This window comes from Convolutriloba macropyga, chromosome 6 (genome assembly GCF_964194025.1).
Source record: "Convolutriloba macropyga chromosome 6, txConMacr16.3, whole genome shotgun sequence".
Lineage (NCBI taxonomy): Eukaryota > Metazoa > Xenacoelomorpha > Acoela > Convolutidae > Convolutriloba > Convolutriloba macropyga.
In genome coordinates, this window is record NC_134473.1 from 53,949,051 (window position 1) to 53,969,332 (window position 20,282).

The 20,282-nt window shown below is 35.6% G+C and overlaps 2 protein-coding genes across 2 annotated transcripts in view; one reads left to right on the plus strand and one right to left on the minus strand.

Moving 5' to 3' along the window:
* Window positions 1–15,040, plus strand: part of LOC142341763 (transcription factor IIIB 90 kDa subunit-like) — a 28,782-nt gene extending 13,742 nt beyond the window's left edge. Inside the window, exons 8-9 of the mRNA XM_075392969.1 lie at window positions 3,234–3,369; window positions 14,323–15,040. Of these exons, the coding sequence (XP_075249084.1) occupies window positions 3,234–3,369; window positions 14,323–14,766 (580 nt within the window). The 3' untranslated portion in view covers window positions 14,767–15,040. The remainder of the gene's footprint in view (window positions 1–3,233; window positions 3,370–14,322) is intronic.
* Window positions 1–20,282, minus strand: part of LOC142341766 (uncharacterized) — a 553,339-nt gene that overhangs the window by 362,751 nt on the left and 170,306 nt on the right. The window lies entirely within an intron of this gene.

Genomic DNA, 20,282 nt, shown 5'->3' on the forward strand with positions numbered 1-20,282 from the left:
TACAACCAGCCGCTTATCGTTTGCTCGGCTTTTGTCTAAGCTATAATGTTACTGCTTTGTCTTTTTTGAAGCCAGAAGTTGGCTAATTTCAAATGGTATCTACTGGAATTTTGGAGAAAATGTAGCCATAATGCGATTTATGGAAATTATAGTCGAATCGGTCCATTATTTGGGGCCGAGGCACAAAGCTCACAGCTTGATCAATTTTCTTAAACGTAGATGCTATTGGTCTTGTTTCTAATCTAAGCGCGTGACTGAATTATTTTGTTCCAGCAGATTTGCCATCTAATTGTTTGAAATAAAAAATACCGTGAGTTAAGTTTGTCGAACAAGTTTTCTGGTCTTCAAGGGAATCAAGAAATTAACGCTGCAAAGAGAAAATTTTTGAGGACACATTGACCCTCATATTCATCCCCTCCTGCACCTAGTTAGGCAAGCCTAATTGAACCACGTTTTCTCTATAACCAGCCGCTTATCGTTTGCTCGGCTTTTGTTTAAGCTATAATGTTTCTGCTTTGTCTTTTTTGAAGCCAGAAGTTGGCTAATTTCAAATGGTATCTACTGGAATTTTGGAGAAAATGTAGCCATAATGCGATTTATGGAAGTTATAGTCGAATCGGTCCATTATTTGGGGCTGAAGCACTAAGTTCACAGCTTGATCAATTTTCTTAAACGTAGATGCTCTTGGTCTTGTTTTTAATCTAAGCGGGTGACTGAATCATCATGTTCCAACAGATTTGCCATTTATTTTTTTGTTTGAAATTAAAAAATGCTGTGAATTGAATTTGTCGAACAGAACAAATCATCTTCCAATCTTTTCCGATTTCGTCTGACTATGTTTTTAATAGCAGCCGTCAGCCTCTCAGCGGCTATTGTTTTGGCGTTCTCTTTTTTTACAATTCAAAGAATATGTATTTTTGGGGCGTTGTATTTTACGATTTTTATCTGGATATTTCTATATTTTTGTAATCAGTAACTTCTCTTTTCACAGGATGCAAAGTCAATTGCCATAGGTGAACAAGTGTTTAGGCCAAACTGCTGAATAAAGTTGTTTTTGTTCCTGTATTTTTCTTAGAGAGAGCGAGAAAATTAAGTGCGAAAAAGTTCTGACTAAGCGATTGATATTTTTTGATCACGTGTGGCTTTTTCATGGTTGTTTCTTTTTAAATTTTCACTCTAACTATTCTGCCAAAACGGTTTCTCTCAATCATTTGGCTAGCAATAGTTTGATTGGAAGCATTTTTTGACATCTGAGGCAAAGATTAGACTTTTAGATGGTTTTTTGAGCTATTTTTTTCCATTGTGCCCTGTTGAACGCATTTTAGCACTTTTCGCAATCTTCAATGTTTTTATGGCAGTTGTGGTCTTTGTTTGGTTGAGGTTAGTTGGTTCAGTATTTGATCATCTATTGATTTTATTGATTTTGATTTTAGTTGCCTTCGTCAGAAAGGAGAAATTTTTATCAATTTTTCATTTTCGTCATTTTCGAAAAATTTTTTGTTTTTCTTCTAATATTGAGCTTTTTGCAGTAGTTTTTGTTGTCCCCTAATTAATTGAGAGTGGTTTGGTAGGTGCTGTTACTAATGGACGACAGGTCAAGTTTATATTGCGCAGTTTTTTCTAATATAATAAATAAAATAGTGTTGTAATTTTTTCATGTTGGTTGTTTGCTTCTTTAATTGTTTGTTAGCGGGTGTCTGAAAGGCATTGGTCGATCTCCAGTTGAGCAGGAAACAAAAGAATTGTCTCAGAATAAAATGCGGGAATCAACAGTTGGCATTTTTTTGGAAATTTTGTAAACCCTAAGTTTTGTTGTTTCTTTGTTGTCGGGTTTCCTCTTATACACAGTTTGTGGTTTTTGTTCCAATTGGTTGTCTTTCATCGAACGACAAGAGTTTTAATAGCATGTTTGTTCTTACCAGTGTTTGTTTCGGGGTGGCAAGTTGTGACGGCATTTTTTGATTTCTTTATGTCATATATTAACAGATTTGATTGTTCTCACGTTAGGGTTACTCTTGTGTTTCAAAATAACGACCGTAAATAAATAGAAACTATTTTTACTGAGAAGAATGGCCGTAAGTGAATATCTAGTTCGAATTGGCTCCGGAAACTTCCGGCTGTTTTTTTTTATGGATTCTTCACACATTTTCTTAATTTTTGAAGTTCAAATGATGATTTTGGTCACGCCGAAAAGGGAAGTGAAGCGAAGCGAAGCAAGTGGTTTTGCGCCGTGAAATTTTTTTGCCCTTATTTCAACGTAGAGTTAGAAAACGATGTTTGGAAAAAAAATCTCGCTAGTGGTTTTTTTCGCATGCTGCATTTTAACAAATTTTTAATATTTTCGATTTTTTGGATCTGATTTTATTCTAAATGGTTTTCCTAACCCATTCGTCATTTCTAGGGCTAAAAGAAACAGGACAAACAGATAAAGCCCGGTCATTAAGTCATAGTGCGTTAGGTTATCAAAGTTCATAAGAGCGATTGCTAGCTGACATCAGTATTAAGCTTAATAGATTTCAGTTTAGAAGCTGAATTATGTATAATTTAAGAATCTAAATGAAGCTGCACACCGAATGAGAACAGTATTGAAACTTCGAACAATAGTTTTTCAATTTCTATCTTATATCTTTTTTTGTCAATCTCGATGTGCGTCAACGGCGGCCGTTTTCCGGCAATCTGTGGAATGTTTAATTTTGAAATTTCCCACAGCTAATATGAAAATAATCATTTCCTTAACCGAAATTCAATTGTCGGATTTTGGCGACAATTGAAACAAGCTTTGAAGCTCGATTAGAACCGCTTGAGCAAAATCAACACCAAATAGAAAATTTTTATTTAAAACGTGCTCACATTCTTATTTGTTCCGACTCCACTGTAGTGGGAGGGAGTAACTTTATACTCAATTTTTATTTAAAGCAACATATAAAGTTGCTTTCAACTCAAAATGGAGGAGATCTGTTTTCCTCTTTTGTCTTAAGCAGCGTTTCTCCTGTCTCTTATTTCTTTAGATCTTTTTCAGTACCCCAGGCACAACGCCACGGTACCCGCAGTAGGTGGTTCAGACGCCAGTGTTTTAATTTTCGTCCACGCATAAAAACTGAACCGAAGTGACTTTTTTGTAGAGCGTATTATACAGCGTGCTTCAACAGTTGTCATCCAGTACATTATTGAGAACGAATGTTGGTTCGGATGCGATGAGAAATTGCTGCAATTATAACTATTTTTGCTTTCAGGAAAGCGATATTGTGGACTGCGACCTATGGCCGCTACATGGAAATGAGAGCAGCCAAATTGAAACTAAAAGAGGAGGAAAAACAGAGGAATGCTGATGGCAACAAGAAGAAAAGGGCAAGCAAACCCAAGTCAGAGGTGAGATCTTCTGATAGTTTTGAAATTTAACGATGTTATTTTTTAGGTTTCTGGATAAAAGGACACCCTAGAGATGGCCTGTATACTTTGAACTTTGTTTTTTTTATATGCTATATTGTTCTTTGTTTGCAAATCAACTTCTCAGCAATCAGTCGTGTCTTGCAATTTGTTGCTGCCTAACCTTTCAGTACACTGGGCCTTGGAGTTGGCTACATAATTGTCTGAGAAAGGCATACATTTTCAACTATTCTCTTGCCTTTTTGTGTTGTATCTCGAGAGCTGCGAAGCTGTAAGCTGAGCGGAGCTATATTGCGGTGCTCTTGGTTTTTTTTTTACAGTTCAAAGAATTTGAATTGTATTGGGGCCCTGTGTTTTTTTAAGATGTTTCAACGAAATGATACAAATTTTTGCAATTTTTCGTTTTTGAAAATTTTTGTTTTTTCCAGCCTCAGGGGCCAGAGATTCTCCTTTAAAGTTTGATAATAGGGCGCTGCATAGTTTCTAGTTATGATTTTAATATCTCGAATTTTACCATTTTTTGATGAAATCTGCTTTAGTTTTCCTAAAATGTTTCTAGTTTTTTAGTTTTCCTAAAATGTTTCTCAATTTTTGATATTTGTCCATTCTCAAGTGCCAGAAAAACTATTCCATGGTCTGATAAAAAGTTACTGCATGGTTGTTAGTGTCAATGGAATTGTTTTCAACAGTTTAACGTTTCGAAATTTAGAAATTTTTTCACAAATTTTGCAATAAAGTTTTTCTTGCCTCAGTAGTCAGGTAACCTCTTCCAGGGTTTGATAGTATGGCATTCAATAGTTGCCAGGGCGCAATGGAATGGTTTTCATCATTTTAATTTAACGAATTTCTAGTTTTTGAAATTTGAAATTTTTAAAATTTTTTGCCAATCGATCTTAGAGCCGATTTATTTTTTTAAGGCTTAGAATAGTGTTACTGGATAGCCCCTAGAGACACAGAAATGATTCCGAAGATAATAATATCACGATTTTCAGCAAGATTTGGTTACAATTTGCAATTGATTTCATTTAAATTTTCTTTCGTTTTCAGAGTTAATCGATCTTCCAGGGCCACTAATTTTTTTTCAGCTCTTGCAAATTTAGTATTGCAGCGATTTCAAAGACAAAAATTGGTTTTTAACGTATTTTTGAAATAGCTATATTTAAAGGGATCAAACTTTGACTTCGGAGTAAAACTCCAAGAGTTTTAGCAATGAGTGTATTTCTGTTTGATTGTTTCTGTTTCAACTTTTTGAGATGCTTTTGTTTATCTTTTGGCTGGCATTGTTCAATTGATCCGCTGGTCAGTCAGAGTACTTCTAACTTTCCATTCAATTCTTTGGATTGTATTTCAGGACCTGTCCTGCTATGTTTTTTTGTTTCGTCGTCTGACGCTCTTTTTTGTTTTTCATTTGTTCACAAAGCAAAGGTGAAAAGTCAAATTTTCTGAATGACTTCTCACTCTCACTAACGGCGTTTGCGCGCGTGACGTCATTCTTTTTCTAGCAAAGGTTTTGAGATCATTTGCTTGATCATACGTGGCTCGTACATTAGATCGTACATAAGATTTTGAGCATACGTGACTTATCTCACTTAAAAAATTGACTTTTGCACTTTCAATTTTAAGTTTAATTTGAAATAGTTTATGGTCAAAGGAATTTATATGCGAAGTAAAGGTCCCTAATAAAAGACTTCTGCGGAATGAATGCTCACAAGCTTTATTAAATTATCGTTGAATGTTATTTACCTAGCTTTTTGAGCAGTGCGGATTTTTATTTTCAATTTAGATCTGTATCTGTTTTTATCTCTATTATGCGGCACGCAATTCTATTCTTTCGCAGCTATTCCGGCAATCTGCCGGTTATGTTTACATTTCTTTTGTTTCGGTATTTCAATAATTTATTTTGAAAAATTGCTAGTACTTTTGAATTAACATTTGTTATTTGCTGTCCTACGAAATGTGGAAATTTTCCAACTACTTCTGATCCTTTTCCGGGCAATTTTTTTTGTGACTTGTTTTTTTATTCTGCTAAACTGAAATTTCCTGCTAAACTGGATTGATTGCTTTACGAAATATTCTTTTACAATTGACTTGATTAGATGCCGTCGGCTTCTCATGGGCTATTATTAAGGCGCTCTCATTTATTTATAGCTGCGAAGCTGTAAGCTGAGCGTAGCTATATTGCGGTGCTCTTGGTTTTTTTTAGTTTCGTCGCTCTTTTTTCGTTTTACATTTGTTCACACAGCAAAGCTGAAAAAGTCAAATTTTCTCAATGACTTCTTCCTCTCACTAACGGCGTTTGCGCGCGTGACGTCATTCTTTTTCTAGCAAAGGTTTTGAGATCATTTGCTTGATCATACGTGGCTCGTACATTAGATCGTACATAAGATTTTGAGCATACGTGACTTATCTCACTTAAAAAATTGACTTTTGCACTTTCAATTTTAAGTTTAATTTGAAATAGTTTATGGTCAAAGGAATTTATATGCGAAGTAAAGGTCCCTAATAAAAGACTTCTGCGGAATGAATGCTCACAAGCTTTATTAAATTATCGTTGAATGTTATTTACCTAGCTTTTTGAGCAGTGCGGATTTTTATTTTCAATTTAGATCTGTATCTGTTTTTATCTCTATTATGCGGCACGCAATTCTATTCTTTCGCAGCTATTCCGGCAATCTGCCGGTTATGTTTACATTTCTTTTGTTTCGGTATTTCAATAATTTATTTTGAAAAATTGCTAGTACTTTTGAATTAACATTTGTTATTTGCTGTCCTACGAAATGTGGAAATTTTCCAACTACTTCTGATCCTTTTCCGGGCAATTTTTTTTGTGACTTGTTTTTTTATTCTGCTAAACTGAAATTTCCTGCTAAACTGGATTGATTGCTTTACGAAATATTCTTTTACAATTGACTTGATTAGATGCCGTCGGCTTCTCATGGGCTATTATTAAGGCGCTCTCATTTATTTATAGCTGCGAAGCTGTAAGCTGAGCGTAGCTATATTGCGGTGCTCTTGGTTTTTTTTAGTTTCGTCGCTCTTTTTTCGTTTTACATTTGTTCACACAGCAAAGCTGAAAAAGTCAAATTTTCTGAATGACTTCTTCCTCTCACTAACGGCATTTGCGCGCGTGACGTCATTTCTCACTCGCTTTTGCAAAAGTTTTTAGGTTATTTGCGTGATTAGATTTTGATCATACGTGACTTACCTCACTCAATAAAATGACTTCTGCACTTGAAAACTTAAGTTTAATTTGAATTTGTTTAGGGTCAAAGGAACTCATATGTGCATTAACGGTCCCTATTAAGAGGATTCTGTGGAATGAATTTTAACAAGCTTTATTAGTTTATCGCTGAATGTTTTTTGAGCGGAGTCAATTTTTTTTCAATTTAGATCTGTATCTGTTTTTATCTCTATTATGCGGCACGCAATTCTATTCTTTCGCAGCTATTCCGGCAATCTGCCGGTTATGTTTACATTTCTTTTGTTTCGGTATTTCAATAATTTATTTTGAAAAATTGCTAGTACTTTTGAATTAACATTTGTTATTTGCTGTCCTACGAAATGTGGAAATTTTCCAACTACTTCTGATCCTTTTCCGGGCAATTTTTTTTTGTGACTTGTTTTTTTATTCTGCTAAACTGAAATTTCCTGCTAAACTGGATTGATTGCTTTACGAAATATTCTTTTACAATTGACTTGATTAGATGCCGTCGGCTTCTCATGGGCTATTATTAAGGCGCTCTCATTTATTTATAGCTGCGAAGCTGTAAGCTGAGCGTAGCTATATTGCGGTGCTCTTGGTTTTTTTTTAGTTTCGTCGCTCTTTTTTCGTTTTACATTTGTTCACACAGCAAAGCTGAAAAAGTCAAATTTTCTGAATGACTTCTTCCTCTCACTAACGGCATTTGCGCGCGTGACGTCATTTCTCACTCGCTTTAGCAAAAGTTTTTAGGTTATTTGCGTGATTAGATTTTGATCATACGTGACTTACCTCACTCAATAAAATGACTTCTGCACTTGAAAACTTAAGTTTAATTTGAATTTGTTTAGGGTCAAAGGAACTCATATGTGCATTAACGGTCCCTATTAAGAGGATTCTGTGGAATGAATTTTAACAAGCTTTATTAGTTTATCGCTGAATGTTTTTTAGCCTAGTTTTTTGAGCGGCCTCGATTTTTTTTCAATTTAGATCTGTATCGATTTCTATCTCTATTATATGCCGCGCAGGTCTGTTCTTTTGCAGCTATTCCGGCAATCTGCCGGCTATGTTCTTACAATTTAAAGACTTTGAATTGTATTTAGGCGCTGTCTTTTTTACTACTCGAAAATTTGTTTTTGTCTTTTTTATTAACGACTCAAAGAGGCGTTATGCTTTTGCTGTGAGCGATCAAAAAACCTGAAAATTAGGGAATTAATACTTTGAAAAGCTATTTCAGTGATCAAATTCGAAGAGTGGAGAAACGAGAGTGGTTATTTTGGTCACACCGTTCAGGCCGTAAGTGCCTCGTGCAGCCAAAGACCCAGCTGTTGCCCCTCCCCCTGTGCGCTCACATCACGCCCCTTCAAATAAGCTGAAGATAGCCTCACTAAATTGTGGCTAGCTACTGACGAAGCCAACCGGTCATTTTAGAGCAATTCGCTCGACGTTTGTCGTTTGTTTTTCTCCTTCTTTTCGAAAATAGAAATTTTTGTGTGGTGCTCATTAAAACTTGTGCATGAGACAAGGTTTTTTGTTTCTTTATGTATTTATACTCCATGAAAAATAAATTAAATTTTCCAAATTTTTCATGTTTATTTGGGCGAAAATTTTGTTGTTTTCTCTGCATTGATGCGTTCTGCAGAGAGATATTAAATATTTGAAAAGTAAGTTCTTTCGGAGATACAACTTTGAGCCGTTTCGACAATACTTCCGGCTGTTTTTTCAAGATTTTTTCCACATTTTCATGATTTTTGAAGTCAAATTGGAGAAGTGATTGTGGTCACGCCGAAAAAGGAAGTGGAGCGAAAAAGCGAATGATTTTGCGACGTGAGTTTTTTTCCGCTCGACTTTTCAAGAAGAGTGAGAAAACTGTAATTGAAAAAAATGCTTTCTCTTTGTTATTTTCTGTTCGTGCTGCAATCCGTCTTCTTTTTTCTTTTTTATTTTTTTAATCGGATATTTTTTTGAAATGGTTTTTTAAATCCATTCAAAGGCCCTTCGAGGTCTGGTTTTTGTTTAGTTAATGAGAATCCCTTGAATTGTAGGCCAGGACTTGTTCTGCTATTTTTACAATTCAAATAATTTGAATTGTATTGGGGCGCTGTCTTTTTTTAAGATCTGTTTACACATTTTCTTGATTTTTGAGTCCAAATTGTAGTGATTTTGGTCACGCCGAAACAGGAAGTGGAGCGAAAAAGGCAAGTGGTTTTGGGGCGTGAAATTTTTTCGCCCTAATTTTAAAGTAGAGTGAGAAAACGGTGTTTGAACAAAAATTCGCCTTCTTGCTACTGTTTTTTTTTGTTTACATGCGGCAATTTCACTCTGATTTTACTGATTTTTCGATTTTTTGGATTAGATTTTTTTTCTCAATGGTTTTCCAAATCCATTCATAGTTCATTCTAGTCCTAGTTTTTTTGTTTCAACCAAATTTCCATTTCTCGCTAGTGGTTTTTGTCCACATGCGGCATTTTGACATTGATTTTCTGTTTTATCTTATTTTTCGAGAAATAGTTTTCCCAATTCACTAAAAGTTCGATTTAGGTCTTGTTTTTTGTTAAGTCAATGAAAATTTTTTGAATTGTACGTCAGGACTTTTCCTGCTTTGTTTTTAGTTTCGTTTTACCTTCTGATCACGTTTTTCGTTTTACTTGAGTCACGATTTTCACCCTTAACTTCTGACTTACCTCACTCAATGGTTCAACTAAATGGAATATAATTTTTTTCACGCAAAGTAGTGAACACGGCCAATGTCAAACGAGCAAAATCGAAAAGAACGAGATAAAGCCAGGTCATAGTGCAGTAGGTTATCAAAGTTCATTAGAGCGATTGCTAGCTGACATTGAGCTTGATAGCTTTCAGTTTAGAAGCTGAATTAAGTATAGTTTTAGAATCTAATTGAAACTGCACATCGAATTAGAATAATTTTGAAACTTAGAAAAAATTCTGTCAATTTCCATCTTTTTGTTTCAATCCCGATATGCGTCAACGTCGGCTATTTTAGGCAATATGACGGCTACGTTTCAGATTTTATCCTCTGTCTGGTAACTCTTTAACGGAATATGTTTCAAGTCATACTAAGCGTTTGATAGTAACTTTAATAATTCTTAACAATACGACAGTGACTTAGTTATGCTTTTGCAGTGAGCGATCAAAAACCAGAAAATTAGGGAATTAATAGTTTGAAAAGCTGTTTCAGTGATCAAATTCGAAGAGTGGAGAAACGAGAGTGGTTATTTTGTTCAGTGTTCAGGCCGTAAGTGCCCCGTGCAGCCAAAGAACCACCTGTTGTTCCTCGCCCACATCACGCCCCTTCAATTAAGCTAAAGCTAGCCTCACTAAACTGTGGCTAACGACTGACAAAGCCAACCGCTCGCCGGTCGTTCGAGCAATTCGCGCGACGTTTGTCGGTTGTTTTTCTGCTTCTTTTCGCAAATAAAAATTTTTGTGTGGTGCTTATTAAAACTTGTGCATGAGACAAGATTTTTTGTTTCTTTGTGTATTTGTACTCCATGAAAAATAAATTAAATTTTCCTAATTTTTCATGTTTATTTGGTTGAAAATTTTGTTGTTTTCTCTGCATTGATGCGTTCTGCAGACAGATATTAAATATTTGAAAATTCAGTTCTTTCGGGGATACAACTTTGAGCCGTTTCGGCAATACTTACGGCTGTTTTAAGATTTTTTTCACATTTTCATGATTTTTGAAGTCGAATTGGAGAAGTGGTTGTGGTCACGCCGCAAAAAGAAGTGGAGCGAAAAAGCGATTGGTTTTGCGGCGTGAGTTTTTTCCGCTCGAATTTTCAAGAACTGTGAGAAAACTGTTTTTGAAAAAATTACTTTCTCTGTGTGATTTTCTGTTCACGTGCTGCAATTCCTCTTTTTTTGTTTGCAGTTTATTTTTTAATCGGATTTTTTTCGAAATTGTTTTTTAAATCCATTCTAAGTCCCTTCGAGGTCTGGTTTTTGTTTAGTTAGTGAAAATCCTTTGAATTGTAGGCCAGGACTTCTGCTATTTTTACGATTCAAAGAATTTGAATTGTATTGGGGCGCTGTCGTTCTTTTTAAGATCTGTTCCCACATTTTCATGATTTTTGAAGTCAAATTGGAGTGGTGATTTGGTCACGCCGAAACAGGAAGTGGAGCGAAAAAGCAAGTGGTTTTGGGGCGTGAAATTTTTTCGCCCTAATTTTAAAATAGAGTGAGAAAACGGTGTTTGAACAAAAATTCGCTTCCTTGCTACTGTTTTTTTGTTTACATGCGGCAATTTCACTCTGATTTTACTGATTTTTCGATTTTTTGGATTAGATTTTTTTCTCAATGGTTTTCCCAATCCATTCATAGTTCATTCTAGTCCTAGTTTTTTGTTTCAACCAAATTTCCATTTCTCGCTAGTTTTTTGTCCACATGCGGCGTTTTGACATTGATTTTGTTTTTTTTTCTCTTTTTTGATCTGATGTTTTAGGAATAGTTTTCCCAATTCATTAGTAGTCCGATGTAGTTCTAGTTTTTTGTTTAGTCAATGAAAATTCTTTGAATTGTACGTCTGGAATTTTCCTGCTATGTTTTTTAATTTCGCTTTACCTTGTGATCACGTTTTTCGTTTTACATAAATCACGATTTTCACGCTTAACTTCTGACTTAACTCACTCATTGGTTCAACTGAATGGAATTTAAATTTTTCTCGCAAAGTAGTGAACACGGTCAATGTCAAACGAGCAAAATCGAAAAGAACGAGATAAAGCCAGGTCATAGTGCAGTAGGTTATCAAAGTTCATTAGAGCGATTGCTAGCTGACATTGAGCTTGATAGCTTTCAATTTATAAGGTGAATTGGGTATAGTTTTAGAATCTAATTGAAACTGCACATCGAATTAGAATAATTTTGAAACTTAGAAAAAATTCTGTCGATTTCTATCTTTTTTTTTTCAATCCCGATATGCGTCAACGGCGGCTATTTTAGGCAATCTGGCGGCTACGTTTCAGAATTTATGCTCTGTCTGGTAACTCTTTAATGGAATATGTTTCAAGTCAAACTAAGCGTTCATAGTAACTTTAATAATTCCTAACACTACGACAGTTCAGTATATGTTTGTTTCCCAACTTGCTGTGGGGGTCTGCAGATTTTGAAATGCTTGTCGCGAGTTTTCAATAGTTGTACGCTGTACTTTAAAGTTAACTGAAAAATCATTGTTCTCTAGAACTAGATCGTTTTCTTATCACATATGTCGCCAAAGCACTGAATCGGAAATGCTTGTAGAAGCTGAAAGTCTATGTCCCAGCTTAATGTGTTCAACTCGCATTAGAAGAGCAGATGTACTGGGAGCAATCTAAAAATGCGGCCATGGTCATAAAATGAGATACAAAAATAGCCGGTAGTATACCGGAAACGATTCGAAGTGTCGTGCTATTTACTTTCTAAACACACATTAACGAAATTAGCTGCCTAATAAAACTGTAGAAGGTGTTTTTTTTTTAAAAAAAAAGGTGGGTGGAAGCGGGTAGGTGGCGAGCGGGGAGCAGTGTGGCGAGAAGTGGTAATATGTAATAGTAACTAAGTTACCGTTGAAGTCCAATGCCCGAAAACAGAGTTCAACGTTCTAAACTAGAATTCAATGTTCTAAAAAGTTCGAAGTTAAAACATGTAAGTCAAGCCATGAACAAACTTGCTTCCACTAAAAAACACAAAGCCGATAGACTAACGGAAACGACTCGAAAGTTGTTCAATATGAGCTCTAAACTTACTTCAACCTAAATTAGAAATAGTAAATCAAAAACGAAATAACAAAAAATTAATGCCTAATAAAGCTACAGGAATTGTTTTTTATAGCTGCGAAGCTGTAAGCTGAGCGTAGCTATATTGCGGTGCTCTTGGTTTTTTTTTTGTTTCGTCGTCTGACGCTCTTTTTTCGTTTTACATTTGTTCACACAGCAAAGCTGAAAAAGTCAAATATTCTGAATGACTTCTTCCTCTCACTAACAGCATTTGCGCGCGTGACGTCATTTCTCACTCGCTTTAGCGGAGGTTTTTAGGTTATTTGCGTGATTAGATTTTGATCATACGTGACTCACCTCACTCAATAAAATGACTTCTGCACTTTAAAACTTGAGTTTAATTTCAGTTTGTTTCAGGTCAAAGGAACTCATATGTGCAGTAAAGGTCCCTAATAAGAGGCTTCTGTGGAATGAATGTAACAAGCTGTATTAATTAATCGCTGAAAGTTTTTTAGCCTAGTTTTTTGAGCGGAGTCAATTTTTTTTCAATTTAGATCTGTATCTGTTTCTATCTCTATTATATGGCACGCAGGTCTATTCTTTCGCAGCTATTCCGACAATCTGCCGGCTATGTTAAAAAACTTATTATTCAAATTTTAATTTAGGGGGTTGTTGTCGGGCTTGGGCTAGGTAAGTGGATTGAAAGTGAGATTTGGGTTAGCCAGGTGAACAGTTGCTAGGTTTGGAAGTGTAGGAGGTTGGGGAGGTGGGGGGGGGGGGGGGGGGTGGTAGCTGGGGGTAGGGAGTTGTCGAGGTAGGGGGGCGAGGGTGAGATAGCTAGTTTAAAGGATAGGATCGACCGACTGTTATGGGAATAGAACTGCTCAAAATGTCCTTTTGGACCTTCAGCATTACCAGCAGTTCCTAATTAATATAAAGTAGAAACTAAGCTACTGTTAATGTTCGATGTTCGGAAAGAGAATTCGACGTTCTAAAACAGATGTCAATATTCGAAATCAAAAAAGAAAGAGAAAGAAATAAAACGATTAACTGCCTAATAAAACTATAGGAAAATACAGATTAGTCAATTTTTTGTTCAGGGCTTAAATGTTGGGCCTGGGTAGGTAAGTGGAGTGTAAGGTTCGGTCTTAGAGGGGGTTTGGTAGCTGGGGTAGGGGCAGTCGGTGGAGGGGCTGAGGTGTCTGTAGTTCGGATAGGTAGCTGGGACTGTAATGAGAAGAAAAGTGCTCAAGATGGCCTTTTGACATTGAGAATAATGAGCATTATATAATCACTGTATTAGTGACTAAGCTACTGTTAAAGTCCCATGTTCGAAAACAGTAAACGTTCTAAATGAAGTCAATTTTCGAAAACAAAAGTCAAAAGGTCAAGTGATGAACAAACTTGCTTCAGCTAAAAAAAACTTGCAGAATATCATTGCTCCGCTTCGAGTCATAAGAACCTGTATAATACCAATACTCCTCTTCGAGTCGTAGAAACAAACGTAACTAACAATTTAGAAGTAGGTCAATACTTAACTACCGATTTCAATCAAAATTGTAAGTGTTGCATCCTTTTCGATTTACTTCATGGGAATCCATTGCTAATGTTCCTGCATTTTCAATTTCTGAAAAAAAGTTTACTCATTTATGTCTGTTTAAATTATTTTAAAGCAGATTTTATGCTTGCTTGAAGCTTTCGTTATTGGCTCTTCCAATCAAGTTTAATTATTATATGTTTCTGTTTAGAGTGAGGTATGTTCGAACTTACACGTTGTTCAATCACCAATGTTATGAGACTTTTAAATACACAGGAGACTAGTGCGAGAGTCCCGGGTCTGTTGGAGCTATGTGGTTTTTAAAAAATGGATATAAGAAGTTGCTTCACTCTTTTACATTTAGTATTTTAACTGAACTTGACAGAATTGTAAGCATAACTTAACTGCAGTTCTTAATTTGTTTTCCGAGTGTGTGCCCCTTTTAACCCTTGTGAGAGTACTGTTGCTTACGTTGGAGCTGATTTTAGGAAGGCTATGTTCGACCGACAAAGAAGTTAAAGACAGATCGGCCTGCAGCCACGGCGAACGAAGCAATCGACAACATTATCAAGCAGAAAAACATATCCGAAAAAATCAATGTAGCAGTTTTGCAAAATTTGCGAATAGAAAAACCGCTTGGTGCCTCCAGCGGCAATTCCCCGACCAGGTCGGATTTTTCCAAACAATCTGGATCTTCAGTTGTCAATCAGTCTACCTCTGATTGTGGGTCAACCAGCTCCTCGGCATCTGCGTCGTCTCAACTTTCTTCGGCCAATTTGACTTCAAGATTGGCAAGTGCTTTCCGCAAAAGCGGCCCGTCGCGACCCGCGGGTGCGAGCAAAGCCTCTCCAAATATCTCCAAGTCTCCATCTAAGAGTGCTGTTCCGAAAGCACCCAAATTGAAAGAATTCAATTTATTTGCCAAAAAATGAAGACAAAGTTGGGTTTTAATATTCACTGTTCGCAGTTGTGCTGGAACAAATTTCATATATGTGGTCAAAGTGCAATTGATTTAATTGAGAATTAAGTTTAAGTCTGTCTATTCATAGTGTTAGCAGGTTTGATATTTATTTGCTAGTTTTGATAGAGTTGCTCAGATTTGTGTATGTGTATATGCTCTCATTTCCTCACTAAATTGTGATCGATTCGTTAAACTTTTTGTTCATACTCTATAGCGAAATTCATAAAATTTATTATTAGTCCAGAGTTTTATTTTAAAGAGGCTCTTCAGATTTCACGGAATGATATTTGAGTTTATTAGTTACTCTCAACCACAAACTGGCAATTATTTGTGTCGTGTGTCTTTTTTTTTCAATTCGATTTTCATCTCATTAAGTCGCTGAGCTGCTCTCTTAGAGCGTTACAAGTCTCTAAGTGTACAATTCAACGAAGCTGCTGAGACGACATAATTATATTGCGTGAGTTTTGTTTGGACCCCCACTTTAACTTCTGGCAGGTAACTAGCCTGCCTAGGCACTTACCAGCTATTACTGAAGCCAAATGCTTGTCGGTTATTTGGGAACAATTTGGCAGACGTTAGTCGGATACGTTTATCAGTTTATGCCATCAAAGCATATCACAGAAGTGTTTGAGCAGAAGTAGCATCAACTCTAAGCTAAATACATATAAATATATAATGTATTTGAGTTGTATCGGGCACTGTTTCAAAGATCTGACTGAACACTCATTTTGATTGTTAATGGCTGTGATTAATTGCTCTCAAACGAAGTTTGTAGCAATCGTATTAGTCCTGTCGGTCTTTTTTATGCGCTTTTTCTCTTGACCGATATTTCGTCTGACGCTTTTCACTTTTCGTCCTCAAAAACGGGATAAACAGGTAGCGCCCAGCGGGCATTAAGTTCTCTTTGAGCTTTTCAGCTCTGTTCGGCACACATCCCCCCTCCCCCCGTGGCTACTGACGAACAACCGATCGCTAAAAACTTGCACACGCATTTTTATACTAATTTTCACAAGATTTTTGAAAATTTTTGTGATTTTTTGAGTTTTTTGGCCCTAGGTGTCAAGGAAACTCCTCTAGGTTTTTAAAAAAGGTTACTGCCTAGTTTTTAGTGGTAATGGGATTGTTTCAACTTTTAGCATCTTTTTGACAAGACGCGCAAATTTTTTCAAATTTTTTTGACATTTTTCGTTAATCACGTCTTTCCAGACGTTGGGCCCAGAAAACGTACCCAAGGGTTTGATAATAAGTTACTGAAAAAAATTTATTTGCCATGGAATTGCTTTCAAATTTTAATATGACAAATTTTAGCAATTTTTTGATAAAAGCTTGTCAGTTTTTAGGTTTCTCCAGCCTCGAGAGCCGAGGAACCTCCTCTAGGGTTTGACAATAGGTTACTGTATAGTTTCTGAATGTATTGGAATGGTTATCAAGATTTTAACGCCACGAATTTTAGCATTTTTTTTTACAAAACTTGCAGTTTTTTTCAATATTTTTGACATTGTCATTATTCAGGTTTTTCAGCCTAACAGAAACTCTCAGTGAGGGTTTGCTAATAAGTTACTGGAAAATGTTTTTGGGCCACGGATTAATTTTCAACTTTTATTAACACAAATTTTAACAGTTTTTTTTGCAACTTGCAATTTTTCAAGTTTTTGAATTTTTTTTAGTGTTTCTCCAGCCTCAAGAGCCACATAACCTTCTCTAGCGTTTGAATATAGGTTAATGCATAGCTTATAGATTTAATGGAATGTCAAGATTCTAATATCAGCAATTTTTTAAATAAAAACTTTAATTTTTTCAGGTTTTTTTTTAATCTTTTTGAATTTTTTAATTGATTTTTTTTCCGGAACCATGGTACCAGGGAACTCCTACAAAGCCTGCCTGATGGTGAGCTGTTACATGGTTTCTAAAATTAAAACTTCAATTTTCAAGTTTTCGGAATATTTTTAACATGTTTAAAGTTCATGGATACTTATGAGCCAGTGAAACTTTAAAGCTTGAAATAGGAATACTGGATAGTCTCTTGAAACAATGAAATGGTTTTGAAGATTTCATTATCTTGAATTTTAGTAAGATTTTGTTTTCAAAATTTGCGATTGTTTTCAAAATTTGCTATTGTTTTCAAATATTTTTGTCCTTTTCTGAGTTTAACGATCATTACGGGCCAACGAAGCTTTTCAAGTCTTGCAGATGGGTTACTTGACATAACTTCAGAGGCAAAAAATAGTTTTGAACATTTTCACTGCGAAATCTGGAAGTTTTTTTTAAAATTTGCAATATTTTGCAAATTTTTAAAATATCTTTTTTATTTGATTTATTTACTAAAAGGATAGAAGACTAAATACGGCACAGTCGAATCAAGTTGAAGCTAGCCTGACTAAACCGTGACTAGCTACTGACAAAGCCAACCGCTCGCCGAACTTTTGAGGGCAATTCGCACGACGTTAGTCGGTTATGTTTTTCACAGCTGAGCTATTGTTGGTCTCCTCTATTTTGTTTCGTTGTCGAGATATGTGTTACGACCAGTGACGTCACGGTCAGTCCAAATCAGCTTTTGAGTTTATCTATACTGTTTTTTTACTATCTTTTAGCGTGATGTCGTTTTTCACTCTTGCTGGCTGAGGTCTTGTTAATAGCCACCGTCAGCCTGTCAACGGCTATTATTAAAGCGCTCCGCTTTTTTTAATTCGCTTTGCCTTATGATCCCGATTTTGGGTTACATAAGTTACGACTTTCGCGTTTGACTTGTGATTTACCTAAATCACTGGTTCAACTGACTGGAGTTTACATTCTTTCACGCAGTGAATTACGCAATGTAGTGATTACGGTCAATGTCAAAAGACTAAAATCAAAAACGGAATAAACCGATAAAGCCGACCCGGCTTTATCGGTTTATTCCGTTTTTGATCATAGTGCATAGTTAAGTCATAGTGCATTAGGTTTTTAAAGGTCATTAGAGGCATTGCTAACTGACATTAGTATTTAGCTGAATAACTTTCAGTTTCAAAGCTGAATTGAGTATAGTTTTAGAATCAAATTGAAGCTGCACGCCAAATTAGGATACTTTTTGAAACTTAAAAAAAATTCTGTCAACTTCTTTTCTGTTTCAATCCCGATGTGCGCCAACGGTGGACATTTTGCCGGCTATGTCTCATGTGATTGAATAGCTTGGTCACCAATGACTTACTTCACTATCAAAATGGCTTACCTCACACGCAAAATCCTCTTAATTTGAGGAGTTAAGGTGAAAATGAGGATATATCAATTTAATCTGAATCTCTCAGGAATCTAATCTGAGTTTTTTTGCGGGGGGGGGGGGGGGTGAGTTTCTAAGAACATAAGAACAACACTATAATCTATATCAGGTGTAGACTTTTTATTTGCTCTTGAACGAAGTTTCAATTATTGTAAACGTGTTGGTCTTTTTATGCAAAATTTTTGCTTGACCGTTTTCATTTTTGTTGGTGACTTTTGCGGCATTGACTTTTTTGTTTTGCGCAATCTAAGTTTCTTTCTCGTTCACAAGAGTTAGCAGCTCTGAAAATCAAATGAAAAGTGCGCCAAAATTAGTGTCATTGTTTTAACTTCAAATCTCATTAGCGGTTATAGTGGTATATAATAACCTCTGGTAACGTCATTTGAAGCTCCCTAAGTGAATTTAGTTACTCCTCGCCACCGACTGAAGCAGGCTGCAATAGATTCCAGCTCCCACCAGTCCTTCGAGAGAAATTCTTCAGACGTTAGTCGGTTACGTTTAGGTTTTTTCATTGGTATTTTGAGGCTACTGGTCTACAAAGCTATCGTAGCTATTTTCGCTATTATTTTTACATTGGGTTTTTGTTCATATGCTTCAATATAGTTTCTGTTTCCTGCTTCTTAAACGACGCTTGCTCTCGAACGACGCTTGAAGCAGTTTCTGTCGTTTTTACTCAATGCTTTCAAAATTGGGGCTATCTTTTCAGTAAATCTAAAATCAGCCCTAATAACCTAATCCAGTTTATGAATTTATCCAAGATACTACCCCCGTTGAATTAAATTGAGATCGCTCACGTTTATTTTTAAAAAAACTCACTTTGAGGCCATTTTCTGTGCATTTTAATTCGGGACTTGTCCAGCCTTGTTTTTTTTCTATAATATTTTGCTGCAAGCGTTTGTCCTCGGTAGCCTCTAATCTGCTTTTTGTCTGCTCATTGGTAAAATTTCTCAATTGGTTTTGTGTGATTGCAATTTTTGTTACATCTCTTGATTTTATTTCTTGTTCTGCCTGAGGGCAACAATTTTACACTACAGCTGCTGCAAGTTTTATCGTCACATCGCTTGTTTTATGAATCCTCAGTTTAGATTAGATCTATTAATTGCTGCTTTTAAGACATTTTAAATATAGCATATAAGATATAGAATTAGTAATTTGATAAGAATTTTCATTTGATGTTTTTACTTCCATAATTTTTTATTTAATCTGTCGGAATTATTAGATTCTGCGCTGAGAATTTATGGCTCGAGGATATCATCTTTCGCTCCATGCTATGATATGAACTCTTTTTTGAAGCAGGAACTGTGTATCAAAAAAAGTTTCATTAATTTAATTTTCCAAAATTAGTCTTTAATTTTGACCTAAAAGTAGTTGCAGTATCTTTTCTTTGCTAAACTTACCTAGGATTTTGAAAACTACATTACAATCTGTTTGAGCTCAATATATTTCTGACATTATTTTAGAAGTCAGCCGTGTGACCCAACAACTTTTACATTGGGAAGATCTCCGATGCTTTTAACGGTCAAATAAATGGTGTAGCCGTCAAAGAACGACAAAGAGAGAAAGGGAATTTGTCAGTATTTTAGAGCACGAGTATTATTGTTCCGACCCACTTTATTGGCGGAGGAACTGTATAATCAAATGGGTTCTTTTGTTCAGACAATTTTGGCCGATCGATATAATCATCGTAGAGAGTTGAGTGGTATCATTAAAAAGCCCGTCCAGCGTAGAAAATGGCATTAAAAAGATTTTTTCATTTTTCGCTTTTTACTGGGAGTTATCGAGGTTTAAAGTTTTGTGAATGTTAGACGTAATTCAGCTGTTTCTATTCACATTTTCGGTATTTTTGACCAAATTTTTGTCAATTTTGCTAAAATTTGTTGAACTTGTTAACTCTAGTGTTATTCTTTTTATCTCTAAAGATAGAGGAGGGTTGCTGAATTGTTCGATCCGAGTTCCTCGGGTAGAATTTATGCTAAATTTTTATTTTTTCAGATTCAGACTTTTTTCAGGACCAAATTTGCTTTTTTAGCCCACTTGCTTTAAATTTGCTGGAAGTAGATACCTTAAAACTAAGACTATTCTTTTTAAGCTTACAAACGAGTTATTTGTACTACCGATGGCTTTGAGAGTCTTCTGGTAATATAATTTTGCCAGTTTTTTGCAAATTTAAACTCGTTAATTAAACAAAATGAATTTTTGTTTTTGACAAACTGAAAAATGTTGTTAAAAAA